Genomic DNA, 13469 nt, shown 5'->3' with positions numbered 1-13469 from the left:
AAACAAAGGAAAACGAAGCGTTTTCCTGGAAAATGATTTTTCGAAAAATATTTTCCTTTATCATTAAGTTTTCCGGGAAACAAACACACCCTAAGTTTCTATAATCCACCAAAAAGATTATGTACAACTTAGAACCCAGCACGCCCAGCAAATTATCAACAACCATTTCTACGACTCCCTTAAGCCATCCCGAAATCCAACTTCCAAAAGTCCTCGTGATAGTGCTGTTGTATTATCGGCTGCTAGCTAAGGAACCTGAAAAACATGAAAGATGAATGGAGCAACAACCACAGCTCAGCGAATAATACATTTATTATAAATAGATCGAGCAACCACTATACACATTTATAGGCCTAATTCCCTAAAAAACTCTAAACTTTATATTTAGTCCCAATTTTAACCTGAACTTTTTTTATCTAAAAAAAGACGCCAAACTTTCACTTTAGTCCCAAATCTACCCCCTTAATTTTCCGTCCAAGATCTCCGTTACTCATCCAATGTGGTATTTCCACGTCAGCTGTAAATCCACACCATTTGCTTTCGTGTATTTTTCTTCACTGTTCATCATCGTTATGTTCTTTTCCTTCTTCTTGGCTCCTTGCATCCTCCATTAATGAAGGTCGGGCATGGAGCTCACTTCTGGGTTACACGACCTCCGATTTGAGTCGTGCGACCTTAGATCTAAGTTCGCATGACCTCGAATGTGAGGTCGTACGCATCAATCGCGGGTGTCAACCTCCATTAATGGAGTTCGACCATAGGGCACATAGTGGGGGAAACTATTTGTGCCTTCGCAGCGACGGTGGCTGTAGGGAAAGCTTGGGGTTGTTTTGCTGTTGTCTGGGCACGGAATGGGTCTACAAAGCTTCGGGGATGGCTGAGCGAGGTGGTGGCCTATAAAAATGGCTTCTTGAAGCTTAAATAGAAGGAATCGAAAACAGGGTCTTAGTCGAAATGGCCGAAGATGATTCCGACGACTGCCAGCCGTCACGGAGGGGTTGTCAAAGGTCGTGGCAAGGCGTCGGAGTTCTGGGTGACGATGGATGAGCGCCGGGAAGCTGTGGCCGAGTGCATCCGTGCGAAGAGGACGATGAACAGTGACGAGGCTTTAATCTCAACTAACTTTGGACATTCCAATTCCCACAATTCATTAAGCTTCTTTGAGCTTCCTGGGATGATTAACCTCTCAAGGAGTTCTCTTTTAGTCAGTATCAGTGCTCTCAGTTTCAGTTGTTCGAGTCCACTGTATTCAAGTTCTTGAAGCTGAGATTGAGAAATTCGTAGCTTTAACAGGTTTTAAGTTGGAAATGATTGACCAAGAAACTGCTGAGTTGAAACTAACAAGTTTCAGCTCCGGTAAGGCAGGAGGAAGCTGCGTGGTAGATTGCGAGGAAGCTTCGATAAAATCGCCGACCCGCATTTGGCCTCCGTGCTTGAGCACCTCCGTTAATGGAGGTAATAAAGAAGAAGAAGAAGTAAATGAGGATGATGAACAGTGAAGAAAACCCACGTAAGCAAATGGTGCGGATTTACAGCTGACGTGGAAATGCCACGTTGGACGAGTCACGGAGATTTTGGATGGAAGATTAACGAGAGTAGATTTGAAACTAAAGTGAGAGTTTGGGGTTTTTTTTAGACGAAAAAAAGTTTAGGGTAAAATTGAGACTAAACCTAAAGTTTAGGGTTTTTTAAGGAATTAGGCCCACATTTATAAAACCAAACCTTAACTAATTTAGCCCGAATCCAAAATACAACAAACTTCAATATCAAAATTAGATATATATATATATATATATGTATGTATGTATGTATGTATGTATGTATGTATGTATTACTTCAACATAACATATTCATAGTAGAATTGCTCATTTAAATCAATAATATCGAAACAAATATCAATGGTCCAATCCACTAATCAATCTCAAAACATATGTAATGATCTATTCTAATGACCAATCTCGAGCTCAGATATCAACCATGATCATGCATAATGCACCGACACAAGGTGACCAAGCTCTCTATCGGCAAGGTTTCCACTTATATTGTCGGTGGCTGGCTCATAAGGATATCCAAAACTAGTATGCATACTCACAAACCCCTTTTTGGGCTTGCGGTGATATTGAGCACCAACATAAACTCACAACAGCATTATCCACAATTCACAAAGCCAAACCAAAAATGTATATTATAAATCGGTTTCGCAAACCAAAACACATAATCCTTCCACAACCCATCTCAACTCATCCATCAAAATTCTTTTTGCAACTCATTTAATAAACACTTCTTAAACCATTTCAGATAACAATTAGAGTAGTAAATGCTCGATTCGAAGTTTTGCAACATTAATGCTTTAAACATCACTTTCCCTTTTCAAAATAATATCAAACGTGTAACGCCTCTTTAACTCATTATATGTATATTTCTATCATTTCAAGATATGAGTTTTATAAAACCAAAGAAAATAAGTACTACTCACTCGGGAATGCCCAAAGACCAAACAGCGCGCAGTTGTATGAGCTGACGATCTTGTAATCCTAATAATTAAACGAGAATCAACGTTAAAACCAAGTAAAACACTACGACAACTATGAAACGGCTAAATTACGCTTAAACACTAACAAAACGACTTCTACGCGACAACTAATCGCTCACTCAAAACGATTATTCAAACCTAAATGCAACGCGAAACTCACATGCGAAACCCAAAAATTTCGCTCCGACGAATCCATTGCTCCAAATTGACTCCCGTTAAAACCCACAGCTCTATAATGCCATATTCCACCATTTCCATGAAATCTCATAACTCAATAACTCAAAAATTAAATTTCACGGCTCGAGTTTGAGTCCTAATTTCGAAAACTTCATCCATTGGATGAATAGAAGACGCAAAGACTTACTGGTCTTTGCGGTACGTAATAATCTAGCTAGGCGATGTGTCCGTGCCATGTACACATAAAACCCCTTTCCTTTCTTTCCGTTCCTCTCTTTCCCTTTCTTTTTTCTTCTTTTCTCTTTCTTTTCCCCTTTCTCGCGTGCGTCTCGGCCTTATATTGTGCCTTCTTTCCTCTTTTTGTTGACTGTTCAACGTTAATTTTTTTTTTCTTTCACCCTTTTTTGACTTTTCAAACCCATATTTTACGAAATTTAAATATACCTCAATCACCAAACATTATTTGGTAAACAAGTGAGGGAATTTGCGTCTTACCTCCTTGTCCCGCATTATCGCAAAAACTTTTCCGGTGGCCCTTGAAAATTTTCTTGAGGCCTACCAACTGCAAGAGCATTATTCCACATGGAGCAATTGCGTGTTAAGTGTCCCGGTTGTCCACACACAAAACATACTCTACTATCCATAGGCACATCCCTCTGCATAGGACAATCAGGTGCAATATGTCCCATTTTGCCACAAAGGAAGCATGCTCGTCTTGCGGTAACAAGGGCTGCCAAGATGTCTCCTACAAGTAGTACAAGATCCCAAAGTAATTTGATTTATAAACTTTCCTAACAGGTCACTGCTTCTTCGTTCATTACAGTTGCTTGCATCGCTTTCTTGGTAACCATTTCCAGCTCGGTGATGTGTTCTTGGCGTGTATGTGCAAAAATCCATTTCCTTTTTTTCCCTTTCCTCCTCCTTCTTCTTTTCTCTTTTTTTCCCCCTTTCTCGCGTGCGTCTAAGCCTTATATTGCCGAATGTGCCTTTTTTTCTCTTTTTATTGACTTTTCAACGGTTTTTTTTTTCTTTCCCTCATTTTGAGTTTTCAAACTCCTATTTTACACTTTTAGCATAAGCAAATAAGCCATTGGTAACCGCTTAACCATGCCTTAAATTTGGTCGAATGAATCAATTTGATGAAACTTTGAACAAAGTTAGACCAAGTATAGATTACTCGAGAGTGAAAACCTTAAAATGGCGCTAAATCGTGGGATTTCTAATTCCATATAGATTAGATTTGAACATCGAAAGCAGTGAATCAGATACCTACTGTAGGCCAAACAACTAGGAAGAAGTGCAAGTCCCATACATGTGACTTGAGAGGCTTCTCTTGCACTATACTATACAGTGGTTGAGCAAATATAGCACGGTATACTTGTTGATGTGAGAAATCGAACCTACACCGTGCATTTAATCTCAACACACGTGTTTATTTGAGACTCGACAAGGAGTTTCTTTTTCCTTTTTTTTTTCAAGTCTTGTGTTAATAGCCCGATCACATCACTAATCACTGAATTCTACATCGCACCATGCCCGACCCTTGGTGATTTAGAATTCTCATTCGAACACGGTTTGTCTAATCGACGAAACCATTTTTTTCCCTGCGAAGGGTCAACTGAGGAAAAGGGGGGGAACTTGCTTCGTGAGTTCCATGCAACTCCCTTCACCAATACTAGTTCCGCAGAGGCGACTGACAACAGAGTAAGACCCTTAAAAGTCCAAGTCAAAGTCATCTCTTGATCTGGACGAGCCGAGGAAGGAGATCCATGCCTTCACATCGCTTGTCGATGAACATTTGCCGTTCTGGTTCCGTCTCTCGGACAATCCTAATGAGCATAAATTAGAGAAAGAGAGTGTGAGGAAGCAGTTGATCCATCATCATCCCATAAACCGCAAAACGTCACGCATATCCCCTCGTATTCATCAACACCAAGACATCCGCCATGCTCTCTTCTATTCCCTCTCTCTTCTTCTTCTTCTTCCTCTGCTTCGCGGATGGCACCGCCCACCATGCCGCCCCGACCCAGGACCCTTGCGACCCCACAAGCTGCCCCGGCCGGGGGCCGCAGGTTCAGTTCCCGTTCAGGCTCGCACCCTTCCAACCTGCCAACTGCAGCTTTCATCCGGGGTTCGACCTTTCCTGTGACGAGCATGGAAACACTCAGCTCTGGCTCCCAAACACCCCAGAGCCGCTCTTCGTCCAGTCCATCGACTACGCCAACCGGTCCGTCCTCGTGCAGGACCCCAAGGGGTGCCTCCCCTTGCTGCTCGCGAACCTCAACCTCTCTCGCTTCTCCTACCAAAGGCTTTACAACAACGACCCATATGGATACCAATACGGGTACAATAACTATACCCTGTTCAAGTGCCCGCCTCCCGAGAGGACCAGCATGACCCGGGTGGTTTGCCTGAGCATTCCCGGGTCGTACGAAGTCTACGCCGTCAGGTCCAGCTCCTACGTCGGAGACTCGCCGCTGGTGTCTTGCGAGAGGAGCGGGAGCATTGACGCACTTCCGACAGCGATCGCGATCATGATGGTCGAGGTTCGTTTGGCCTGGGACAAGCCCGACTGCCAGAAGTGCACGGAGGTAAATTGGTGGTGTCGACCGAACGGGAGCGACATCAGATGCACTGAGCCTCCTAGAAAACACTACGGTATTGCTTTAATCCTAGTCGAAGGCGCGTGCTTTTGTCGGTTCCAAACTTTTTGTGTTTCGTGAGACTTTGCTCGACTCTTGCCTTATTTCACTTTCTTAGTATAAGTGATTATTGATGCTTGGGCTTCTGCGAATATAAGAATACTTTTATATGTGCAATTCCGTTGGATGGATGCATTTCCACAAGTTTATTTTATTTCACACGATACGTTTGTACTTTAATTTGGAGGAGTTCCTCAATCCTGATTGCCTCTTACTCTCTATAAATGATCTGATGTCCTGTAATGAAGGTCGCTCATGGTGTTAAGTGAAGCTGACATGACTAGCTCTGAGGGTTTTTCTTCTAGTAATTTTATCATTCGCGTGAACTTAGGCAGAAGCTCAAGTACTGACTTCTCTGATTCTGCAGAAAAATTAAGGGCAGAGATCACCGGAGGAGTCGTGGGCTCGTTTTTCCTTCTTGCTGTTGTGATTGGAGTCGGCTATGTCCTCAACGAAAGAAGAAGAGATAAAGCATTCCAACTCAAGATCGAGAGCTTCTTGCATGACTATGAGGCCCTCAAGCCGACCCGTTACTCCTACAACGACATCAAGAGGATAACCAATGACTTCGAGGAGAAACTTGGCCAGGGGGCTTACGGAACTGTCTACAAAGGAAAGCTTTCCAACGAGATTTTCGTCGCCGTGAAGATGCTGGACAATTCGTTCGGAAAAGGTGAGGAGTTCATCAACGAAGTAGGCACGATGGGAAGGATTCACCACGTCAACGTGGTTCGGATGGTCGGTTTCTGTGCTGACGGTTTCCGAAGAGCCTTGGTGTACGAGTTCCTGCCGAACGAGTCTCTGGAGAAGTTCATATTTCCAGGCGAAGACGCTCTCGACGCTTCCCTTAGTTGGGAGAGGCTCCATGACATCGCTCTCGGAGTGGCCAAAGGCATAGAGTATCTTCACCAGGGGTGCGATCATAGGATCCTCCATTTCGACATCAAGCCGCACAACATCTTGTTGGATGACAACTTCAATCCTAAGATTGCGGATTTCGGTCTGGCAAAGTTATGTTCCAAGGAAAAAAGCGCGGTGTCCATGACTGCGGCCAGAGGTACCATGGGCTACATCGCCCCGGAAGTCTTCTCCAGGAACTTTGGAAGCGTGTCTTCTAAGTCGGACGTGTACAGCTTCGGAATGCTGCTACTCGAAATGGTTGGGGGGAGGAAAAACGTCGATGTGAACGCGAAGAACATGAGCCAGATGTACTTCCCGCAGTGGGTCTATAACCATCTGAATAAGGGTGAAGAGCTTGAAATACGAATCCGAGAGGACGGTGACCATAAGATTGCCAGGAAACTGGCAATCGTAGGGCTCTGGTGCATTCACTGGTACCCGGCCGATCGGCCTCCCATGAAAGTGGTGGTTCAGATGCTGGAGGGAGAAGAGTGCCCCGTCATGCCGAAAAATCCTTTCGTTTCCTCCGGTTCAGGGGATGCTGCGACCATGCAGGGAAGACTATGGAACACGGATCTAGAAGTTATCGCAGAATAAGTTTGAGTGCTCTTTCGCAGTATGTCATCTCCCTTTGACTGAAATGGATGTCAAAAAGTGAGAAAAGTAAGTAGATCTGTGATCGAGAAGCCATCAGCTAAATTTAGGAACTCTCTCTACCGCGAAATAGTCTGTCAGCATTTGATGCGCACCTACTACTTACCTTTCGTATCAGATGCAATATGTATAGAGGAATTCCTTTCCTCTTATATTTCGAACTAGGTTAGTTATTATGTAATACTAGAATCTATCTACTTATTGGAAGTTTGTAATATATTAAGTATTCTGGATTTAATCACCCATCGCAAATGCAGCTCATCCTGTGTGCTCCGGGGTATACAGCAGCAGTTGGTTTTTGGGACAAGAATTGTGCCTTTGGTCTGCTTGAGGAGTTGAAAATATCTAGCTTCAGCAAATTTAAGAAGGAACGAAAGTACTACTGCAAGAAAAATTGACCCTTCTCATGAGGATGACAAATTTTAAAATATGACAAGTCGCAGACGACGAATTTGCAGAAGCACTAAAAGAAATATGTTTTCGAGGTCGATTCAATCAAGATTTGAAATGACATCGGTTTGAAGCTGCTTGAAAGAGATTGCGTCAGTGAATAAGGCTAGCATGAGGGCTTCATTGACAGAGGGAGTTCTTACCAATGAATGGCGACTCGGCTGACGAATTTGGTTACTGATATGCGCCGTAACTGGACAACGTTATCGTTTCAATCCTTTCGAATATCTAGTTGCGTGTCCTTTTGAGTGAACACAATAAGACGTTCATCTCATCCATGTACATTTGATTGAACTCTCCATCATTGCCTTCCAATTCAAGCCAAGCAAAACTAATCGTCTGGTTTTTCTACAACTCTTGAGCTCTTTCAGCTAAAAAATACAACAAAAGGAGACTTTTTGACTGTCAAGTCGCTATGCACAAAAGTTCAAGCACCACAGAAACAGGAAAAGCACCACCCAAAAAATGGCTTCAAAGCCAACTCACATAGATGGAAAATGCACCTTTTGACGCTTCTGAGCATTTTATTCTAAAGTAATTCTTGAGAAGACTTCTTCAACCTGTTTGACCAATTTCAGTTGGTGGCTGTCTGATTTGGACGTATACACTGCATAATTGGCCACTTGGCAGACTGTTGAACAATCTTTTGCACTAGTATACAAGATCATTTACTCTCCTCCGACCTGGACAAAGAGCTTAAAGTCTCGAGTTTATCCATCACGAGTCTTATACTGCGGCGATCAATTCGAGTCCTCGAAATGTAAAATTGCAGGATTATCAAGTAAATGACAAGATGTACCCGTCATCTGCTTCGACGTTTCATAACTCCCAAAACGTCACGCTTTGCGTATACTTCAAATGTACACTGTCCCACAACCCTCTCCAATGAGTCGGACCTCTGTTTTTTTCTCCAAGACCTGAAACAATCTACTGTTAATAGTGTAAAAGAACGAGATTTAACCTAATATAGGAGTACTTTATCCACTGCTGACAGAGATGTTTAGGAACTGAGCAATCCCTTGAGCCCGCACCGCAGCAACCCCCGCCAGCACCGGAGATCGTCACTGAGGTCCGACAAGATGACCTGCTCGTAGAACGGCCATTCGACCGTGACGGGGACGGTCTTCGTGAGCGCGCAAGAGGAGGAGAGGCTGCTCAGGACACCAGGTTGAGGAGGTTGCGAAGACCGTGGAGTTGGAGCCGCTGAGACAGGCAATTGGGTTCAGGCCGTACTCTGACGTTGCACTTTGGAGAAACGATGCTAGAAACAAAGTGTCCGTTTGTTTCGCGGAAAGCATTTTCCGAGAAAACACTTTCCTCATTTTCCAGCGTTTGGTTTTGTTAAAAAATTGAGTCAATGAAAAATGTTTTCCTACTAAGGCACCGTTCGTTTCACGGAAAACAACTTTCAATAAATCGTTTTCCGGATTTTCCGACGTTCGTTTCACGGAAAATAAATTAGTCATTGAAAACATTTTCCCTCAAGAGAGAAAGCACCTTCCATAGTGAGGAAAATGTTTTTGGCTTTGTTTCCATATCTTATTTCACCTCACTTCCTTTCACAAAACACATTTATTTTTATTTTTATTTTTATTTTTTCTTTTCTTTTCTTTTTTTTTTAAAAAATCTAATTTTTAATTATTTTTAATATTTTTCTATTTCTTTTCTTCTTTTCTTCTTCTTTCTCTTCTTCTTTTTTTTTTTTTCCTCTTCTTCCTTCCTCTAGTGGTTGTGGCTGGCGACCAGTCGCAAGCGAGGCTCAACCTCACTCGCTGACTTTAGGTGAGGCCGACGAGCTCGAGCCTCAACTCGCCGGCCTTGGGCGAGGCCAAGAGTAGCCTCGCCTAGCCAGATTTGGCGAGGCGAGGCGAGGTCGAGCTCGAGCCTCGCCTCGCCGGCCTCAGGCAAGGTCCAAAGTAGCCTCGCCTCGCCGGATCTGGCTCGACCTGGCTCAAGGCCGGTAAGGCTGGCCTGTGGTCGGTCGCCGTGGTCAGCAAAGGAAGGAAGAAGAGAAAAAAAATAAAGAGAAAAAGAATAGAAAAGAAAAGAAATATGAAAAATTATTTAAAAAATTAAAAATTCGAATTTTTTAAAAATTTTATTAAAAGGAGTGCAAGGAAGAAAATATTTTGTCCATACCAAACGATTGAAAATATTTTCCAGTTCATTTTCAAGTTTCAACCGAATAGCGGAAATTATTGTCATTTTCTTGGAAAATGGCTTCTTTGGAAATATTTTCCAGAATCGTCACATTTTCCGCGAAACGAATAGAGCCTAAAGCTTAAATTCAGAAAAATGATTTCCCTTTTTTTTTTGGATCATAATTTCCCCTTTGAAAGAACCGGAAAACCTTTTCAGAAGTATGACTTCTATCTACGTTTGAACACAAAAACTCCAACGTTAGTTCTCAGGTGCCGACATTCTGGACCAGGTCTCAGCGGCCGAGCTCAAGACCTCAGTGTCCAGGGCCTACACCCCCAGCGCTCATGCCAGGCTAAGCCCGAACCCCTGGTGCCCGTACCCGATGCTCCGGCACCCAAACTCGAGTCCATAAAGGCAGTGCTTAGGTCCTCGATGCTCGAGCTTTAGTCCCGACCCACCCTTTGACCCCAATCCCACAAAGGTCGTGCGCATGTCCTTGGTGTTCCGGCTCGGTCCATAAATAATGAAACGTTTGTTCTTATAAAAATATTTAATTAAAAAATTGATTTTTTATTTTTTTCACATTTTTTTTAAAAAACATTTTTTTATTATTTAAAAAAAATCGAATTATTTTTTTTTTTTTTCTTTCCTTTTCTTTTCATCCTTTTTCTTCTACCTCAAGCCGGTTGCCGGCCACAGCAATGGCCGGCGAGCCCGCGGCGGCCTCTAGCGGCAAGCTCGAGGCTCGGCCGATCCAAGCGAGCCCAAGCTTCGCCGAGGTTGGTGAGCTCACGGCTCGACGAATCCTGGCGAGCCCAAGCTCCGCCGATTGATTTCAGCCGAGGCTGGCGAGCTCGTGACATGCCAAATCCAGGCGAGCCTGGGCTTGGCCGAGGCCGGAGAGCTTGCGGCTCGCCAGATCCAGGCAAGGCCGGCAAGCTCAAGCTCGCTTGTGGCCATCGCCGGGCAAGCCTCGAGCTCGTCGGTGGCCATCGCCGGCCGGTCCTGGCAGAGGAAAAAGAAAAGGAAAGAAAAGAAAAAAGAAAATTTAAAAATAATAAAAAATTTCAATATTTTGAAAAAAGAAAAGAAAAAATAAAAATGAGAAATAAAAATAAAAATATCAATTTTTTTAAAAATAAAAGAAATATTAAAAAGTTCGATTTTTTTTTGCCTGAAATAAAGTCATGAGATTAAAATCATTTTCCAATGATATCCAAACATTAGAAAACGATTTCCATCTTGTATCACCAAACAAAGGAAAACGAAGCGTTTTCCTGGAAAATGATTTTTCGAAAAATATTTTCCTTTATCATTAAGTTTTCTGGGAAACAAACACACCCTAAGTTTCTATAATCCACCAAAAAGATTATGTACAACTTAGAACCCAGCGCGCCCAACAAATTATCAACAACCATTTCTACGACTCCCTTAAGCCATCCCGAAATCCAACTTCCAAAAGTCCTCGTGATAGTGCTGTTGTATTATCGGCTGCTAGCTAAGGAACCTGAAAAACATGAAAGATGAATGGAGCAACAACCACAGCTCAGCGAATAATACATTTATTATAAATAGATCGAGCAACCACTATACACATTTATAGGCCTAATTCCCTAAAAAACTCTAAACTTTATATTTAGTCCCAATTTTAACCTGAACTTTTTTTATCTAAAAAATGACGCCAAACTTTCACTTTAGTCCCAAATCTACCCCCCTTAATTTTCCGTCCAAGATCTCCGCTACTCATCCAATGTGGTATTTCCACGTCAGCTGTAAATCCACACCATTTGCTTTCGTGTATTTTTCTTCACTGTTCATCATCGTTATGTTCTTTTCCTTCTTCTTGGCTCCTTGCATCCTCCATTAATGGAGGTCGGGCATGGAGCTCACTTCTGGGTTACACGACCTCCGATTTGAGTCGTGCGACCTTAGATCTAAGTTCGCATGACCTCGAATGTGAGGTCGTACGCATCAATCGCGGGTGTCAACCTCCATTAATGGAGTTCGACCAAAGGGCACATAGTGGGGGAAACTATTTGTGCCTTCGCAGCGACGGTGGCTGTAGGGAAAGCTTGGGGTTGTTTTGCTGTTGTCTGGGCACGGAATGGGTCTACAAAGCTTCGGGGATGGCTGAGCGAGGTGGTGGCCTATAAAAATGGCTTCTTGAAGCTTAAATAGAAGGAATCGAAAACAGGGTCTTAGTCGAAATGGCCGAAGATGATTCCGACGACTGCCAGCCGTCACGGAGGGGTTGTCAAAGGTCGTGGCAAGGCGTCGGAGGTCTGGGTGACGATGGATGAGCGCCGGGAAGCTGTGGCCGAGTGCATCCGTGCGAAGAGGACGATGAACAGTGACGAGGCTTTAATCTCAACTAACTTTGGACATTCCAATTCCCACAATTCATTAAGCTTTTTTGAGCTTCCTGGGATGATTAACCTCTCAAGGAGTTCTCTTTTAGTCAGTATCAATGCTCTCAGTTTCAGTTGTTCGAGTCCACTGTATTCAAGTTCTTGAAGCTGAGATTGAGAAATTCGTAGCTTTAACAGGTTTTAAGTTGGAAATGATTGACCAAGAAACTGCTGAGTTGAAACTAACAAGTTTCAGCTCCGGTAAGGCAGGAGGAAGCTGCGTGGTAGATTGCGAGGAAGCTTCGATAAAATCGCCGACCCGCATTTGGCCTCCGTGCTTGAGCACCTCCGTTAATGGAGGTAATAAAGAAGAAGAAGAAGTAAATGAGGATGATGAACAGTGAAGAAAACCCACGTAAGCAAATGGTGTGGATTTACAGCTGACGTGGAAATGCCACGTTGGACGAGTCACGGATATTTTGGATGGAAGATTAACGAGGGTAGATTTGGAACTAAAGCGAGAGTTTGGGGTTTTTTTTAGACGAAAAAAAGTTTAGGGTAAAATTGAGACTAAACCTAAAGTTTAGGATTTTTTAAGGAATTAGGCCCACATTTATAAAACCAAACCTTAACTAATTTAGCCCGAATCCAAAATACAACAAACTTCAATATCAAAATTAGATATATATATATATATGTATGTATTACTTCAACATAACATATTCATAGTAGAATTGCTCATTTAAATCAATAATATCGAAACAAATATCAATGGTCCAATCCACTAATCAATCTCAAAACATATGTCAATGATCTATTCTAATGACCAATCTCGAGCTCAAATATCAACCATGATCATGCATAATGCACTGACACAAGGTGACCAGGCTCTCCATTGGCAAGGTCTCCACCTATATTATCGGTGGCTGGCTCATAAGGATATCCAAAACTAGTATGCATACCCACAAACGCCTTATTAGGCTTGCGGCGATATTGAGCACCAACATAAACTCACAACAGCATCATCCACAATTCACAAAGCCAAACCAAAAATGTATATTATAAATCGGTTTCGCAAACAAAAACACATAATCCTTCCACAACCCATCTGAACTCATCCATCAAAATTCTTTTTGCAACTCATTTAATAAACACTTCTTAAACCATTTCAGATAACAATTAGAATAGTAAATGCTCGATTCGAAGTTATGCAACATTAATGCTTTAAACATCACTTTTCCTTTTCAAAATAATATCAAACATGTAATGCCTCTTTAACTCATTATATGTATATTTCTATCATTTCAAGATATGAGTTTTATAAAACCAAAGAAAAGAAGTACTACTCACTCGGGAAGGCCCAAAGACCAAACAGCGCGCAGTTGTATGAGCTGACGATCTTGTAATCCTAATAATTAAACGAGAATCAACGTTAAAACCAAGTAAAACACTACGACATCTATGAAACGGCTAAATTAGGCTTAAACACTAACAAAACGACTTCTACGCGACAACAAATCGCTAACTCAAAACGATTACTCAAACCTAAATGCAACGCGAAAC

General features: G+C 42.5%; 1 protein-coding gene across 1 annotated transcript; it reads left to right on the top strand.

The window, feature by feature from the left end:
* The first annotated feature begins 4440 nt into the window (after nucleotides 1-4440).
* LOC130135162 (rust resistance kinase Lr10-like) lies at nucleotides 4441-7223 on the top strand. The gene is made up of 2 exons (XM_056303669.1): nucleotides 4441-5368; nucleotides 5780-7223. The coding sequence occupies exons 1-2, from the start codon at nucleotides 4657-4659 to the stop codon at nucleotides 6907-6909; spliced, it is 1842 nt and encodes a 613-aa protein (XP_056159644.1). The 5' UTR covers nucleotides 4441-4656; the 3' UTR covers nucleotides 6910-7223.
* The last annotated feature ends 6246 nt before the right edge of the window (nucleotides 7224-13469 follow it).

Source organism: Syzygium oleosum, unplaced genomic scaffold (genome assembly GCF_021117445.2).
Source record: "Syzygium oleosum isolate NSW1041296 unplaced genomic scaffold, Sole_v2.1 Sole_v2.28, whole genome shotgun sequence".
Taxonomy (NCBI): Eukaryota; Viridiplantae; Streptophyta; class Magnoliopsida; order Myrtales; family Myrtaceae; genus Syzygium; species Syzygium oleosum.
This window is presented reverse-complemented; position numbering and strand designations above follow the sequence as displayed.

Excerpts from the sequence above, each read along its gene's own strand:
- LOC130135162 (XM_056303669.1), top strand. The coding sequence starts at position 4,657 with ATGCTCTCTTCTATTCCCTCTCTCTTCTTCTTCTTCTTCCTCTGCTTC. Across the intron at positions 5,369-5,779 it reads GCCTCCTAGAAAACACTACG|AAAAATTAAGGGCAGAGATC; the intron begins GTATTGCTTTAA and ends CTGATTCTGCAG.